Source organism: Narcine bancroftii, chromosome 8 (genome assembly GCF_036971445.1).
Source record: "Narcine bancroftii isolate sNarBan1 chromosome 8, sNarBan1.hap1, whole genome shotgun sequence".
Taxonomy (NCBI): Eukaryota; Metazoa; Chordata; class Chondrichthyes; order Torpediniformes; family Narcinidae; genus Narcine; species Narcine bancroftii.
In genome coordinates, this window is record NC_091476.1 from 65,547,995 (window position 1) to 65,564,646 (window position 16,652).

A 16,652-nucleotide genomic window follows, 5' to 3' on the forward strand; every position below is an offset into this window, starting at 1 on the left:
AGGATCCGAATGGTTAAGGGAGAAGAAGTGAAGAAGAGATGAGCCCACTGGGTAAGGGAGATGCCGTGAAGAAGAGACAATCAGGATGGGTAAGGGAGAAGCAGTGAAGAAGAGAGGAGGCGATGGGTATGGAAATGCAGTGAAGAAGAGACGAGCTGGCTGGGTAAGGGAGAAGCTGTGAAGAAGTAAGGAGCTGGCTGGGTAAGAGTGAATAACCGAAGAAGAAACGAGCCGGCTTGGTAAGGGAGAAGCAGTGAAGAAGAGACTAGCTGCGTGGGTAAGGTAGATGCAGTGAAGAAAAGACGAACCAGATGGATTAGGGAGATACAGTGAAGAAGAAACGAGCCGGCTAGTTAAGTGAGAAGCAATGCAGAAGGGACGAGCCGGCTGAGTCAGGGAGAGGCAGTGAAGAAGAGATGAGCCTTCTGGTTAAGGGCAAATCATTGAAGAAGAGAGGAGCCAGCTGTGTAAGGGAGAAGCGATGAAGAAGAGAGGAGCCGGCAGGGTAATGGAGAAGCATGGAAGAAGAGACGCGCCGGCTGGCAAGGGCGATGCATTGAATGAGAGAGAAGCCGGCTGGGTAAGGGAGATGCATTTCATGAAAGATGAGACGACTGGATATGGGAGAAGCAGTGAAGAAGAGAAGAACCGGCTGGATAAGGAAATGCAATGAAGAAGAGAGGATCCGGCTGGGTAAGGGAGATGCAATGAAGAAGAGATGAACCGGCAGGGTAAGGGAGAGGCAGTGAAGAAGAGACGAGCCGGCTGGGTAAGTGAGAATCAATGAAGAAGAGAGGAGCCAGCTTGGTAAGGGAGAGCAGTGAAGAAGAGACAAGCCGGCTGGGTAAGGGAGAAGCAGTGAAAAGGAGACGAGCCGAATGGTTAAGGGAGAAGCAGTGAAGAAGAGATGAGCCAGCTGGGTAAGGGAGATGCAGTGAAGAAGAGAGGAGCCGATGGGTATAGAAAAGCAGTGAAGAAGAGACGAGCCGGCTGGGTAAGGGAGAAGAACAGGACAAGAGACGAGCTGGCTTGGTAAGGGAGAAGCAGTGAAGAAGAGACTAGCCGCGAGGGTAATGGAGATGCACTGAAAAAGAGACGAGCCGGATGGGTTAGGGAGATACAGTGAAGAAGATACAAGCCAGCTAGTTAAGTGAGAAGCAATGCAGAAGGGACGAGCCGGCTGGGTAAGGGAGATGCAGTGAAGATGAGACTAGCCGGCTGGTTAAGGGAGAAGCAATGCAGAAGGGACGAACCGGCTGGGTAAGGGAGATGCAGTGAAGAAGAGAGGAGCCGATGGGTATAGAAATGCAGTGAAGAAGAGACGAGCCGGCTGGGTAAGGGAGAAGTAGTGAAGAAGGGACAAGCCAACTGAGTAACGGAAATGGAGTGAAGAAGAGACAAGCCGGCTGGGTAAGGGAGAAGCAGTGAAGAAGAGAGGAGCCGGATGTGCAAGGGAGAAGCTGTGAAGAAGATAGGAGCCGGCTGTGTAAGGGAGAGGCAGTGTAAAACAGACGAGCAGGCATGGTAATGGAGAAGCAGTGAGAACAGAGGAGCCAGCAGGGTAATGGAGATGTAGTGAAGAAGAGACCAGCCGGCTGGGTAAGGGAGAAGCATTGAAGAAGAGATGAGCAGGATGGCTATGGGAGATGCAGTGAAGAAGAGACGAGCCAGCTGGATAAGGGAGAAGCATTGAAAAAGAAATGAGCCTGCTGGGTAATGGAGATGCAGTGAAGAAGAGAGAAGCCAGAGGGGTAAGGGAGATACAGTGAAGGAGAGTCAAGCCGGCTGGGTAAGAATGAAGCATTGAAGAATAGAGGAGCCAGCTGGGAAAGGGAGAAGCAGTGAATAAGAGACGAGCCGGCTGGGTAAGTGAGAAGCAATGAAGAAGAGACGAACCGGCAGCGTAAGGGAGAGGCAGTGAAGAAGATGCGATCTGGCTGGGTAAGGGAGAAGCAGCAATGAAGTGAGTAGCCGAATGGGTAAGGCAGAAGCATTGAAGAAGAGAAAAGACAACTGGGTAATGGAAAAAGAATGAAGAAGAGACGAGCCGAATGGTTAAGCAGTGAAGAAGAGATGAGATGGTTGCGTAAGGGAGATGCAGTGAAGAAGAGAGGAGCCAGCTGGGAAAGGGAAAAGCCAGATGCATATAGGAGCAGCAGTGAAGAAGACGATCCAGCTGGATAAGGGAGAAGCATTGAAGAATGGATGAGCCGGCTGAGTAACGGAAATGGAGTGAAGAAGGGACGAGCCGGCTGGATAAGTTATAGGCAGTGAAGAAGAGAGGAGCCAGATGGGTATGGGAGATGTTGTGAATAAGAAACTAGCCGGCTGATTAAGGGAGAAGCAATGCAGAAGGGATGAGCCAGCTCGGTAAGAGTGAGGCAGTGAAGACGGGACGTGCTGTGTGGGTAAGGGCAAATCGTTGGAGAAGAGAGGAGCCAGATGGGTAAGGAAATGCAGTGAAGAAGAGACGAGCTGACTCGGTAAGGGAGAAGTAGTGAAGAAGGGACGAGCCAGCTGAATAACGGAAATGGAGTGAAGAAGAGACAAGCCGGCTGGGTAAGGGAGAAGAAGCGAAGAAGAGAGGAGCCGGATGTGGAAGAGAGAAGCTGTGAAGAAGATAGGAGCCGGCTGTGTAAGGGAGAGGCAGTGTAAAACAGACGAGCAGGCATGGTAAGGGAGAAGCAGTGAGAACAGAGGAGCCGGCAGGGTAATGGAGATGTAGTGAAGAAGAGACGAGCCGGCTGGGTAAGGGAGAAGCATTGAAGAAGAGATGAGCAGGATGGCTATGGGAGATGCAGTAAGAAGAGACGAGCCAGCTGGATAAGGGAGAAGCATTGAAAAAAAAATGAGCCGGCTGGGTAATGGAGATGCAGTGAAGAAGAGAGAAGCCAGAGGGGTAAGGGAGATAGAGTGAAGGAGAATCAATCCGGCTGGGTAAGAATGAAGCATTGAAGAAGAGAGGAGCCAGCTGGGAAAGGGAGAGGCCGTGAAAAAGAGACGAGCCTGCTGGGGAAGGGAGAAGCAGCAATGAAGAGAGTAGCCGAATGGGTAAGGGAGAAGCATTGAAGAAGAGAAAAGACAACTGGGTAATGGAAAAACAATGAAGAAGAGATGAGCCTGCTGGGTAAGGGAGATGCTTTGAAGTCGAGACAAGTCAGTTGGGGAAGGGAGATGCATTGAAGAGATGAGCCGGCTGGGTAAGGGAGAAGCAGTGAAGAAGGGACGACCCGGTTGGGTAAGGGAGAAGCAGTGAAGAAGAGGAGCCTGCAGGGTAATGGAGAAGCATGGAAGAAGAGACGCCCCTCCTGGCAAGGGAGATGCATTGAATGAGAGAGAAGCCGGCTGGGTTAGGGGGATGCAGTGAAGAAGAGAGGAGCCGGCTGGGCAACTGAGATGCAGTGAAGAAGAGACCAGCAGGCCTGGTGATGTAGAAGCATTGAAGAAGAGACGAGCCGGCTGGGTAAGGGAGATGCAGTGAAGGCGAGGCTAGACGACTGGGTGAGGGAGAAGCCCTTAAGAAGAGATGAGCCGGCTGGGGAAAGGAGATGCATTGAAGAAGAGGGGATCTTGATTGGTAAGCGAAATGCATTGAGTAGAGACGAAATGACTGGATAAGCGAGAAGCAATGAAGAAGAGACGAGCCGGCTGCGGAAGGGAGAAGCAGTGAAGAAGAGAGGAGCTGGATGGGTCAGGGAGAGGCAGTGAAGGAGTGACAAGCCGGCTGGGTAAGGGAGAAGCAGTGAAGAAGAGACTAGCCACATGGGTAAGGTAGATGCAGTGAAGAAAAGACGAGCCGGATGGGTTAGGGAGATACAGTGACGAAGAAATGAGCCGGCTAGTTAAGTGAGAAGCAATGAAGAAGAGACGAGCCGGCTGCGGAAGGGAGAAGCAGTGAAGAATAGAGGAGCAGGATGGGTAAGGGAGAAGCTGTGAAGAAGAGAGGAGCCGGCTGGGTCAGGGAGAGGCAGTGAAGGAGTGACGAGCCGGCTGGGTAAGGGAGAAGAGAAGAAGAGACGAGCTGACTGGGTGAGGGAGAAGCAGTGAAGAAGAGACGAGCCGACTTTTTAAGGGAGATAAAGTGAAGAACAGACGAGCCGCGTGGATAAACGAGATGCAGTGAAGAGGAGAGGAGCCAGCTAGGTAAGTGAGATGCAGTGAAGAAGAGACGAGCCGGGTGGGTCATGGAGAAGCAGTGAAGAAGAGACGAGCCGGCTGGGTAAGGGAGAGGAACTGTAGAAGAGAAGTGCCTCCTGGACAAGTGTGAAGCTTTGAAGAAGAGAGGAGCCAGCTGGGTAAGGGAGAGCAGTGAAGAAGAGAGGAGCCGGCTACGTAAGGGAGATGCAGTGAAGAAGAGAGGAGCCAGCTGGGTAAGGGAGGTGCAGTGAAGAAGATTCACGCCGGCTGGGTGAGGGATATGCAGTGAAGAAGAGATGAGCCAGCTGAATAAGGGGAGAAGCATTGAAAAAAAAATGAGTCATGGTCCGGTTGGGTGAGGGTGATGTAGAGAAGAAGAGACGAGCCGGCTTGGTAAGGGAGAAGCAGTGAAAAGGAGGCGATCCGAATGATTAAGGGAGATACAGTGAAGAAGAAATGAGCCATCTAGTTAAGTGAGAAGCAATGCAGAAGGGACGACCCGGCTGGGTAAGGGAGATGCAGTGAAGAAGAGATTAGCCTTCTGGTTAAGGGCGAATCATTAAAGAAGTGAGGATCCGAATGGTTAAGGGAGAAGAAGTGAAGAAGAGATGAGCCCGCTGGGTAAGGGAGATGCCGTGAAGAAGAGACAATCAGGATGGGTAAGGGAGAAGCAGTGAAGAAGAGAGGAGGCGATGGGTATGGAAATGCAGTGAAGAAGAGACGAGCTGGCTGGGTAAGGGAGAAGCTGTGAAGAAGAAAGGAGCTGGCTGGGTAAGGGTGAATAACCGAAGAAGAAACGAGCCGGCTTGGTAAGGGAGAAGCAGTGAAGAAGAGACAAGCCAGCTGGGTAATGAAGAAGCATTGAAGAAGGGACGAGCTGGCTGGGAAAGGGAGAAACATTGAAGAAGAGATGAGCCGGATGGGTCATGGAGATGCAGTGAAGAAGAGAAGACCCAGATGGGTATGGCTGATGCAGTGAAGGAGAGAGGAGCCAGATGGTTAAGGGAGAAGCTGTGAAGAAGAGAGGAGCCGGCTGGGTTAGGGAGAGGCAGCGAAGAAGAAACGAGCAGGCTGGGTAAGGGAGAAGCAGTGAAGAAGAGCCGCGCCAGATGGATTAGGGAGATACAGTGAAGAAGAAACGAGCTGGCTAGTTAAGTGAGAAGCAATGCAGAAGGGACGAGCCGGCTGGGTCAGGGAAAGGCAGTGAAGAAGAGATGAGACTTCTGGTTAAGGGCAAATCATTGAAGAAGAGAGGAGCCAGCTGGGTAAGGGAGAAGCGATGAAGAAGAGAGGAGCCGGCAGGGTAATGGAGAAGCATGGAAGAAGAGACGCGCCGGCTGGCAAGGGAGATGCATTTCATGAAAGATGAGACGACTGTATATGGGAGAAGCAGTGAAGAAGAGAAGAACCGGCTGGGTAAGGAAATGCAGTGAAGAAGAGATGATCCGTCTGGGTAAGGGAGATGCATTGAAGGAGAGACAAGCTGGCTGGGAAAGGGAGAATCAGTGAAGAAGAGATGAGCCAGCTGGGTAAGGGATAGGCAGTGAAGAAGAAACGAGCAGGCTGGGTAAGGGAGAAGCAGTGAAGAAGAGACGCGCCGGCTTGGTAAGGGAGATGCATTGAAGGAGAGACAAGCCTGATGGGTAAGTGAGATGCAGTGAAGAAGAGACAAGCCGGATGGGTAAAGGAAATGCATTGAAGGACAGAGAAGTAGCTGGGTAAGGGGGATGCAGTGAAGAAGAGACAAGCCAGCTGGCTAATGAAGAAGCATTGAAGAAGGGACGAGCTGGCTGGGAAAGGGAGAAACATTGAAGAAGAGATGAGCCGGATGGGTCATGGAGATGCAGTGAAGAAGAGAAGACCCAGATGGGTATGGCTGATGCAGTGAAGGAGAGAGGAGCCAGATGGTTAAGGGAGAAGCTGTGAAGAAGAGAGGAGCCGGCTGGGTAAGGGAGAGGCAGCGAAGAAGAAACGAGCAGGCTGGGTAAGGGAGAAGCAGTGAAGAAGAGACGCGCCAGCTGGGTAAGGGAGATACATTGAAGGAGAGACAAGCCGGATGGGTTAGGGAGATGCATTGAAGGCGAGGCTAGACGACTGGGTGAGGGAGAAGCAATTAAGAAGAGATGAGCCGGCTGGGGAAAGGAGATGCATTGAAGAAGTGGGGATCTTGATTGGTAAGCGAAATGCATTGAAGTAGGGATGAAACGACTGGATAAGTGAAAAGCAATGAAGAAGAGACGAGCCGGCTGCGGAAGGGAGAAGCAGTGAAGATGAGAGGAGCAGGATGGGTAAGGGAGAAGCTGTGAAGAAGAGATGAGCCTTCTGGTTAAGGGCAAATCATTGATGAAGTGAGGATCCGAATGGTTAAGGGAGAAGAAGTGAAGAAGAGATGAGCCCGCTGGGTAAGGGAGATGCCGTGAAGAAGAGACTAGCCAGCTGGGTAACGGAGATGCAGAGAAGAAGAGAGGAGGCGATGGGTATAGAAATGCAGTGAAGAAGAGACGAGCTGGCTGGGTAAGAGAGAAGCTCTGAAGAAGAAAGGAGCCGGCTGGGTAAGAGAGAAGAACCGAAGAAGAAACGAGCCGGCTTGGTAAGGGAGAAGCAGTGAAGAAGAGACTAGCTGCATGGGTAAGGTAGATGCAGTGAAGAAAAGACGAGCCGGATGGATTAGGGAGATACAGTGAAGAAGAAATGAGCCGGCTAGTTAAGTGAGAAGCAATGCAGAAAGGACGAGCCGGCTGGGTCAGGGAGAGGCAGTGAAGAAGAGATGAGCCTTCTGGTTAAGGGCGAATCATTGAAGAAGAGAGGAGCCAGCTGGGTAAGGGAGAAGCAGTGAAGAAGAGAGGAGCCGGCAGGGTAATGGAGAAGCATGGAAGAAGAGACGCGCCGGCTGGCAAGGGAGATGCATTGAATGAGAGAGAAGCCGGCTGGGTAAGGGAGATGCATTTCATGAAAGATGAGACGACTGGATATGGGAGAAGCAGTGAAGAAGAGATGAACCATCTGGGTAATGGAGAAGCATTGAAGGAGAGACAAGCCGGCTGGGAAAGGGAGAATCAGTGAAGAAGAGACGAGCTGGCTGGATAATGGAGAAGCATTGAAGAAGAGACGCACCGGCTGGCAAGGGAGATGCATTGAATGAGAGAGAAGCCGGCTGGGTAAGGGAGAAGCAATGAAGAAGAGACAAGTCCGCTGGGTAAGGGAGATGCTGTGAAAAGGAGATGAGCCGAATGGTTAAGGGAGAAGCAGTGAAAAAGAGAGGACCCGGCTGGGTAAGGGAGATGCAGTGAAGAAGAGACAATCAGGATGGGTAAGGGAGAAGCAGTGAAGAAGAGAGGAGGCGATGGGTATGGAAATGCAGTGAAGAAGAGACGAGCCGGCTGGGTTAGGGAGAAGATGTGAAGAAGAACGGAGCCGGCTGGGTAAGGGAGAGGAACTGTAGAAGAGAAGTGCCTCCTGGACAAGAGTGAAGCTTTGAAGAATAGAGGAGCCAGCTGGGTAAGGGTGAGCAGTGAAGAAGAGACGAGCCGGCTGGGTAAGGGAGAAGCAGTGAAGAAGAGACGAGTCCGCTGGGTAAGGGAGATGCAGTGAAAAGGAGATGAGCCGAATGGTTACGGGAGAAGCAGTGAAGAAGAGAGGACCCGGCTGGGTAAGGGAGATGCATTTCATGAAAGATGAGACGACTGGATATGGGAGAAGCAGTGAAGAAGAGATGAACCGGCTGGGTAAGGAAATGCAGTGAAGAAGAGAGGATCAGGCTGGGTAAGGGAGATGCATTGAAGGAGAGACAAGCCGGCTGGGAAAGGGAGAGGCAGTGAAGGAGAGAAGAGCCAGATGGTTAAGGGAGAAGCTGTGAAGAAGAGAGGAGCCGGCTGGGTAAGGGAGAGGCAGTGAAGAAGAAACGAGCAGGCTGGGTAAGGGAGAAGCAGTGAAGAAGAGACGCGCCGGCTGGGTAAGGGAGGTGCATTGAAGGAGAGACAAGCCTGATGGGTAAGTGAGATGCAGTGAAGAAGAGACAAGCCGGATGGGTAAAGGAAATGCATTGAAGGACAGAGAAGTAGCTGGGTAAGGGGGATGCAGTGAAGAAGAGACGAGCCAGCTGGCTAATGAAGAAGCATTGAAGAAGGGACGAGCCGGCTGGGAAAGGGAGAAACATTGAAGAAGAGATGAGCCGGATGGGTAAGTGAGATGCAGTGAAGAAGAGACCAGCAGGCCTGGTGATGTAGAAGCATTGAAGAAGAGAGGAGCCAGCTGGGTTATGGAGAAGCATCGAAGAAGAGACGTGCCGGCTGGCAAGGGAGATGCATTGAATGAGTGAGAAGCCGGCTGGGTGAGGGGGACGCAGTGAAGAAGACACGAGCCGGCTGGGTAATGGAGAAGCATTCAAGAAGAGAGGAGCCGGCTGGGTCAGGGAGAGGCAGTGAAGAAGTGACGAGCAGGCTGGATAAGTGAGAAGCAGTGAAAAAGAGACGTGCCAGCTGGGTAAAGTAGAGACAAGCCGGATGGGTAAGTGAGATGCAGTGAAGAAGGGAGGAGCCGGCTGGGCAAGTGAGATGCAGTGAAGAAGAGACCAGGGGGCCTGGTGATGGAGAAGCATTGAAGAAGAGACAAGCCGGCTGGGTAAGTGCGATGCAGTGAAGGCGAGGGTAGACGACTGGGTGAGGGAGAAGCAATTTAGAAGAGATGAGCCGGCTGGGGAAGGGAGATGCAGTGAAGAAGAGAAAAGACAACTGGATAACGGAGAAGCAATGAAGAAGAGACGAGCCGGCTGGGTAAGGGAGATGCATTGTAGTTGAGACAAGCCGGCCTGGTAAGAGAGATGCATTGAAGAAGAGATGAGCCGGCTGTGTAAGTTAGAAAAAGAGACGAGTCCGCTGGGCAAGGGAGATGCAGTGAAGAAGGGACACGCCGGTTGGGTAAGGTAGAAGAGAAGAAGAGACGTGCCAACTGCGTGAGGGAGAAGCAGTGAAGAAGAGATGAGCCGACTGTGTAAGGGAGATATAGTGAAGAAGAGACGAGCCGCATGGGTAAGCGAGATGCAGTGAAGAAGAGAGGAGCTGACTCGGTAAGTGAGATGCAGTGAAGAAGAGACGAGCCGGGTGGGTCATGGAGAAGCAGTGAAGAAGAGACGAGCCGGCTGGGTAAGGGAGATGTAGTGAAGAAGAGACGAGCTGGCTGGATAAACGAGAAGCATTGAAGCAGAGACCAACTAGCTGGGTAATGGAGATGCAGTGAAAAACAGATGAGCCGGCTGCATCAGGGAGAATCAGTGAAGAAGAGACAATCCGGCTGGTTGAGGGAGATGCAGTGAAGAATAGATGAGCTGGCTGGATAAGGGAGAATCAGTGAAGAAGAGAGGAGCCAGCTGGGTGAGGGAGATGCATGAAGAAGTGACTAGCCAGTTGTTAAGGGAGAAGCAGTGAGGAAGAGACAAGAGGGCTAGGTGAGGGAGAAGCAGTGAAGAAGAGGCCTGCTGGCTGGGTGACAGAGATGCAGTGAAAAAGAGACAGGTGTCTGGGTGAAGGAAAATTAATGAAGAAGAGACAAGCTGCCTGCGTAAGGAGATGCAGATGCTCTGACCCTGGCATCGGGAGAAGGGGTCTGTCTGACCCTGGGATATGGATACGGGGACAGTCTGACACTGGGAAATTGAGATGGTGACTTTCTGACCCAGGGATACAGAGACATGAATGGTCTCTCCCAGGGATACAGAGACGGGGACTGTCTGACCTTGGGATACGGAGATGGGAGTTTCTGACCCTGGGATATGGAGACATGGACTGTCTGTCCTTAGGATACAGAGACTCTCTGACCATGGGATGCAGAGAAGGAGACTGTCTGACCCTTGGGTAGGGAGACGGAGACTGTCTCACCCTGGGGTAAGGAGATGGGAACTGTCTGACCCTGGGATATGGAGACAGGGGACTGTCTGACTGAGGGATACAGAGAAGTGGACTGTCTGATTCAGGGATACGGAGACATGGACTCTCTGACCGTGGGAAAGGGAGACGGGGGACTGTCTGACTTTGGGATAGGGAGACACGATCTGTCTGACCCTTGGATACCGAGAGGGGGACTGTATTACTCTGTGATAGGGAGACTGGGACTGTCTGACCCTGGGCTAGGGAGACGAGGACTGTCTGACCCTGGGCTAGGGAGACGAGGACTGTCTGAACCTCGCATAGGGAGACGGGGACTGTCTGACCCAGTGACACGGAGACGAGGACTGTCTGACTCAGGGATAGAGAGACGCGAACTGTCTGACCCTGGGATAGGGAGACAGGGACTGTCTGACCCTGGGATCGGGAGGCAGGCGCTGTCTGACCCTGTGTTACAGAGACGGGGGTGTCTGACTGAGGGATACAGAAAAGGCGACTGTCTGACTCAGGGATAGGGAGATGGGGACTGTCTGACACAGAGATAGGGAATCGGGGACTGTTAGACCCTGGGATAGGGACTGTCTGATTCAGGGATACGGAGACATGGACTGTCTGACCCTGGGAAAGGGAGACGGGGACTCTCTGACCCTCGGATACGGAGACAAGGACTGTATGACCCTTTGAGAGATAGATTGGGTCTGTCTGACCTTGGGCTAGGGAGACGGGGACCGTCTGACCCTCGGACAGGGAGATGGGGACTGTCATACCCAGGGATACAAACATGGGGACAGTCTGACCCAGGGATTGGGAGGCGGGTACTGTCTGACACCGAGTTACAGAGACGGGGACTGTCTGTCCGAGGGATACGGAGAAAGGGACTGTCTGGCACTAAGATACGTAGACGGGGACTGTCAGATCCAGAGATAGGGTGACAGGGACTGTCTTACCCAGTGATAGGGAGACGGTGTTGTCTAAACCAGGGATATGGAGACGGGGACTGAATTACCCTGTGATAGGGAGATTGGGACTGTCTGAACCTGGGCTAGGGAGAAGGGGACTCTCTGACCCTGGAATACGGAAATGGGGACTGTCTGACCCTGGGACACAGTGCGGGGACAGTCTGACCTAGGGATTGGGATGCAGGGACTGTCTGATCCTGTGATAGGGAGATGGGGACTGTCTGACCTAGGGATACTGAGACAGGGACTGTTTGTCCCTGGCATATGGAGATGGGGATTGTGTGACCCCAGGATAGGGAGAAAGGGTCTGTCTGACCCTGGGATAGGGAGACGGGGACTGTCTGACCCTGGGATACGGAGACGGGAACTGTCTGACCCAGGGATACGGAAATGGGGATGGTTTGAATGAGGGATACAGAAACGGGGCCTGTCTAAACCTGGAATCGGGAGATGGGAACTGTTTAACTCTGGGATACAGAGACAGGGACTGTCTGACCCTGGGATAGTGAGACAGGGACTGTCTGTCCTTGGGATATGGAGACAGGAATTGTCTGAACCTTGGCTACGGAGTCAGGGACTGTTTGATGCTACGATAGGGAGATGGGTCTGTCCAACCTTGGGATAGGGTGATGGAGACTGTCTTACCCTGCGATAGGTAGACGGGGCTGTGTGAACAATGATACGGAGATGGGGATTGTGTGAACCAGGGATAAGGAGATGGGTACTGTCTGACCCTTGGATATGGAGACGGGGACTGTGTGATCCAGTCATTATGTAGACGCAGAGTGTCTGACCCTTGGATAGGGAGATGTGAACTGTCTGACCCTTGGATAGGGAGATGGGGTCTGTCTGACCCAGGGATGTGGAGATGGGGTCTTTCTGACCCAGGGATGTGGAGACGGGGATTGTCTGACCCTGGGATTGGGAGACAGGGACTATCTGACCCAGGGATTTGGAGACTGGGACTGTCTGACTCAGGGATAGGGAGAGGGGGTCTGTCTGACCCAGGGATCGGGAAACAGGGAATGTCTGACCCTTGGATAGGGAGACGGGGAATGTCTGACCCTAGGATAGGTAGATGGGGAATGTCTGACCCTGGGATAGGTAGACGGGGACTATATGACAAAGGGATACAGTGACGGGGGCAGTCTTTTTCAGGGATACAGAGACGGGGACTGTCTGACCCTATGATAGGGAGACGGGGACTGTCTGACCCTATGATAGGGAGACAGGTACTGTCTGACCCAGGGATACGGACATGGGGACTGTAAGACACTAATATGGGGACTGTCTGTCCATGGGATATGGAGACAGGGATTGCCTGACGCTGGGATACGAACACCGGGACTGTCTGTCCTGGGATAGGGAGATGGGGACTGTCTGATTGACCCTGGGATACGGAGACTGGGACTGTCTGTCCATAGGATAGGGAGACTGGGATTGCCTGACCCTGGGAAACGGAGACTGGGACTGTCTGACACTCGATACATAGATGGAGACTGTCTGACTCTGGGATAGGGAGACGAGGACTGTCTGTCCTTAGGATAGGGAGACGGGGATTGTCTGACCCTGGGTTAGGGAGACGGGGACTGTCTGACCCTGGGATAGGGAGACTGGGACTGTTTAAGATGCTCCTGTTGTGGACTGACCCAGGAACACATTGACCAGAAACAGACACATTCTCCCTGAGTGTTGCAGATGCCACAGGACAATGTGACTGGAAGATGAAGAAACTTTCAAAACCTACTGACCTCCAAGTTGTGGGCCTACAGACCAAGTGCCTGATGTTAGGATCATCTCGACAGGATCATCTCTCTGTGAATGTTGTTCGGGACCCCTGGGCTCTTGTACCACAATTTTAATCGAAATGGGGTGGGTGAATGGTCTTTCCGTGACCGACGCCTCCAGCCTCTTCTCCCGTCCCTCTGGCCGTCGGTTACCCCGGGATACATCGGGTTAACGCTGATAATTGCGGACAGTGAACGGCCGTCAGGACCTCTTATACTGGGGAACGCGGCCTGGAACAGCAGACAGGCGGGGTCCATGGATTACATGTCATTCAGGGATCGGCGCAGCCTGGGTGAGGTTTTCGTCCCGTTTAAAGTCGGGAAACTTGGAGGTGGGGTGGGGTCTGTGTCCCGTTTAAAGTTGGGTAACTTGGAAGAGGGAGGGGACTGTATCCTGTTTAAAGTTGGTAAACTTGGAGGGGGGAGGGGACTGTGTCCCGTTTAAAGTTGGTTAACTTGGTGGGGCAGGGGTCTGTTTCCCGTTTAAAGTTGGATTACTTGGAGGTGAGAGGGGACTGTGTCCCGTTTAAAGTTGGGTTACTTTGTGGGGTGGGGGAGACTATGTCCCGTTTAAAGTTTGCGAACTGAACATTTGTGACTCGACTTGTTTTGTCTTGTCTCGGGCTAATTTTTAAATGTTAATTTCATCCCCTCCCCCACCCCCTACCCATTGCAGCCCTGCGGAAAAGTGAAGCCGAGAGCATCCGCAGAAAGTTCCCAAACAAACTGCCGGTGAGGGGTGTCTTGGCTCCGGGAGGGGGGAAGGGGGATATCGGCCCTCCGTTCCTCCGGGGGATGGGGGAGAGACGGTATCGCCCATGAACCTGCCCTGTCCCTCTGCAGGTGATCGTGGAACGCTACCCCAAGGAGCGCTCCCTGCCCTGCCTAGACAGGGCCAAGTACCTGGTTCCGCTGGAGTTGAGCATGTGCCAGTTCACCATCATCATCAGGTGAGTCTGCTGCCCCTGTCACCCACAACACTCCAGCACAGTACAGGCCCTTCGCCCCTCGAGGTTCGTGCTGGCCCATCTATTCCAACAAGAAAAAGCACTAAACCCTCCCTACCTCCCATGTCTGAGTCTCTTAATGCCCCCAATGTTCCAGCCTCCACCACCACCCAATCCTGAAGCCGTGCCCTCTTGTCCTTGACTCAACTATGGAAATCTTGACGGGTGCACCCATCCCACCTTCCAATTGGTTACATGGCATGCAGCCGTTACCACGCTGTCTCTAAAGTTGAAGAGAAGTAAACGAGGAAGAAACTTTTTCCTCTTTCCTTCCCCGCCCCCCCCCCCCCCCCCCACCCAGGTAAGGCATTCCAGGCTCCCGCAACTTCCTGGTGTTTGCTGACCCTGCTCCGGGAAGCAGGTGCTAGCCGTCCCCCTCAATCTTCTAGACCTCTCCTCTTTCTGTGCTCCCAGAGAGAAAAGCCCCAGCTCTGTTAATCTTCATCAGGAAAGTGTGGCGCCCATCCCAGTTGGGGTAAAACATAGAAATGAGCAGCACAGGCCCTTTGGCCCACAGTGTGGTGCCAACCCAATAACCTACTCTAACTGCCTTGACCTTCCCCAATGCATAACCCTAATTTTTTGTTGCTCAGTTCCACAGTCTCTTGAAAGATCCTGTTGTCCCTGCCTCTGTCGCGGGCAGCACATTCCATGCACCCACCACTCTCAGTGTGAAGAACTTGCCTCTTGTATTCGGGCCGCCAACATACCTATTCCCAAGCAACTTCAATCTATGTCCTCTTGCGATAGCCTTTCAGCCCTGGTGAAAAAGCCTCCGTCCGTCCACACGATCAATGACTCTCATCACCTTGTGTCTGATCACCCCTTCATCCTTCCGTTGTTCCAAGGAAAAAAGGCAGAGGTTACTTCACCCCTCCTCACAAGGCAAGCTCTCCAATCCAGACAGCATCCTTGTGAATCTCTTCTGCACCCTCTCTATAGCCTCCCCATCTGTCCTGTAGAGTGGGGTCCAGAACGGGCTCTCCAGCATTTCCTGGAGTCCATGGTCTATCTCGTTTGATGTCTTGGGGGGTGGGGAGAGAGGCATGGTTGGAATTAGGGAAGTCTGTCCCCTCTCCATGATTGGGATGAGCCTGTGGTTGGTCAGAAAGCACAAATAGGCTATTCTGCCCACCATGTTGCTACTGGGCCCTTGCACCAAACCAGGTTCCCAGCACCGCCTCTGTAACTTTGTGTTTATCTATGCAAATGGCTATCTCCATCAACTTCTGGCTGAGTTCGAGGGTTGGTTGGATCTGGGAGGTACCTTCTCTGGCTCCACATCCCAGGCACCCACCACTGCAACATCGTAAATAACACCATAAGGTTTACAGCAGCAGAACCAGGCCATTTGGCCCATTGAGTCTGTTGCACCATTCCATCAGGGGCTGATCCATTCTCCCCCTCAGCCCTACTTCCCTGCCTTCCCGTAAACCCCTGCAACTTCAATACCTATCAATCTCTTCCTTGAATGCACCTGACGATCTAACTTCCACAGCTGCCCAAGGCAGCAACTTCCAGGTGTTCGCCACTTGCTGAAAGAAATTCCTGTTTTGAATGGGGTGCCCTTCAATCCTGAAGTCATGCCCTCTTGTCCTTGATTCAACTATGGAAATCTTGAGGAGTGCACCCATCTCACCTTCCAATTGGTTACATGGCATGCAGCCGTTACCACGCTGTCTCTAAAGTTGAAGAGAAGTAAACAAGGAAGAAACTTTTTCCTCTGCCCCCCCATCCAGTAGAGGGGCACTACTTTAAAACAAAAGGTTTGGAAGGGGGTCAGAATGTCGAGGCCTGCAGTCAATATTGTTGTAAGACTTGAGACTGTTGTGGAACCCAGTGTTACTGAGGTGACTGCTCTCGAGCTGGGGGTTTCATTCCTCCAAGGCATGTAGGCATCTCAGCTGACACCACCCACCACCTTCCAATTGACCCTGAAGGTGGGAAGAGAGCTGCCTCTTTGAACCACTGCACATGTCCGGGAGAGAATTCGACCCAGCGACGTCTCCGCATTGGATGGTTGCTTTTTTCCTTCCTTCTGGCATTGGGATTCGGAAGATGCGTGAAGAGTTTCTGCAGTGCAAACGGTCCAATTAGAATTGGAATTTCTGGACTGTGTGGCACTATGCTTGAATTCCAGTCCCACTGGTAAAACATTGCTCGATTCCATAGATCTGCGTGAGTTTGTTGTTCCACTCCAGACTAGAAATGCAGGCTTAGACCAGAGATCAGTTTTATTTGTAAATTAAAATACAAAGCAGGCAGTTGTTAAAATCGTCCCTGGTGGATTAAAATTTATCTCTCATTCTTGAGATTGATGAACGAGGCTCCTGGCAGACAAACACTCCATGCAGACTTGATTAATATTTGCAGTCTTGCGAGTTGCACATTAAGGCAGTTTTGAAACTTAAAGTCTTTATTCAAAGGCACATGAGATTGGTGTGGGGGGGGGGGGGGGGAGGGTGGAGGAGATCTCTCATATGGGCAACTGTAGACTTTGTGAGATCTGGATGCTTTGCGAATTTTAGTTACAAATGCTCTGAATTTTAATGCTGACCTTTGTACCCGGTCAGGAGTCGGATGGCGCTCTCTTCAAAGCAAGTCTTCCACCTGATGGTGAACAACAGGAGCGTGGCCAGCACATCCCTGACCATGGCGGAGATCTACACAGAGTTCAAGGAGGATGACGGCTTCCTCTATGTGACCTATGCCTCTCAGGAGATGTTTGGTTCCCTGGGCTCAAGGATGAGCTCTGGACAGTAAGCACCTCCTGTGTTCATTTGGTTGCTGCCCCAGTAAACTGCTTGTTTTTTATTCCCTTGGTGTTCATTCTCTCTGGCCACAGAGAGCCTAAGGCCACATTAAATGTGCACTTGAATCTTT

General features: G+C 52.2%; 2 protein-coding genes across 2 annotated transcripts in view; one reads left to right on the top strand and one right to left on the bottom strand.

Moving 5' to 3' along the window:
* LOC138740790 (dapper homolog 2-like) overlaps positions 1–12,916 on the bottom strand; it is a 389,359-nt gene extending 376,443 nt beyond the window's left edge. Inside the window, exon 1 of the mRNA XM_069893879.1 lies at positions 12,727–12,916. Within this exon, the coding sequence (XP_069749980.1) occupies positions 12,727–12,772 (46 nt within the window). The 5' untranslated portion in view covers positions 12,773–12,916. The remainder of the gene's footprint in view (positions 1–12,726) is intronic.
* Positions 12,782–16,652, top strand: LOC138740792 (microtubule-associated proteins 1A/1B light chain 3C-like). The gene is made up of 4 exons (XM_069893890.1): positions 12,782–13,055; positions 13,439–13,494; positions 13,606–13,712; positions 16,343–16,652. The coding sequence occupies exons 1-4, from the start codon at positions 12,797–12,799 to the stop codon at positions 16,530–16,532; spliced, it is 612 nt and encodes a 203-aa protein (XP_069749991.1). The 5' UTR covers positions 12,782–12,796; the 3' UTR covers positions 16,533–16,652.

What these genes read in the sequence shown, in the direction of transcription:
- LOC138740792 (XM_069893890.1), top strand. Translation starts at nt 12,797, where the DNA reads ATGTTGTTCGGGACCCCTGGGCTCTTGTACCACAATTTTAATCGAAAT. An exon ending in CAGGGATCGGCGCAGCCTGG is followed by an intron (nt 13,056 to 13,438) that starts GTGAGGTTTTCG and finishes TACCCATTGCAG; the next exon opens with CCCTGCGGAAAAGTGAAGCC. An exon ending in CAGTTCACCATCATCATCAG is followed by an intron (nt 13,713 to 16,342) that starts GTGAGTCTGCTG and finishes GTACCCGGTCAG; the next exon opens with GAGTCGGATGGCGCTCTCTT.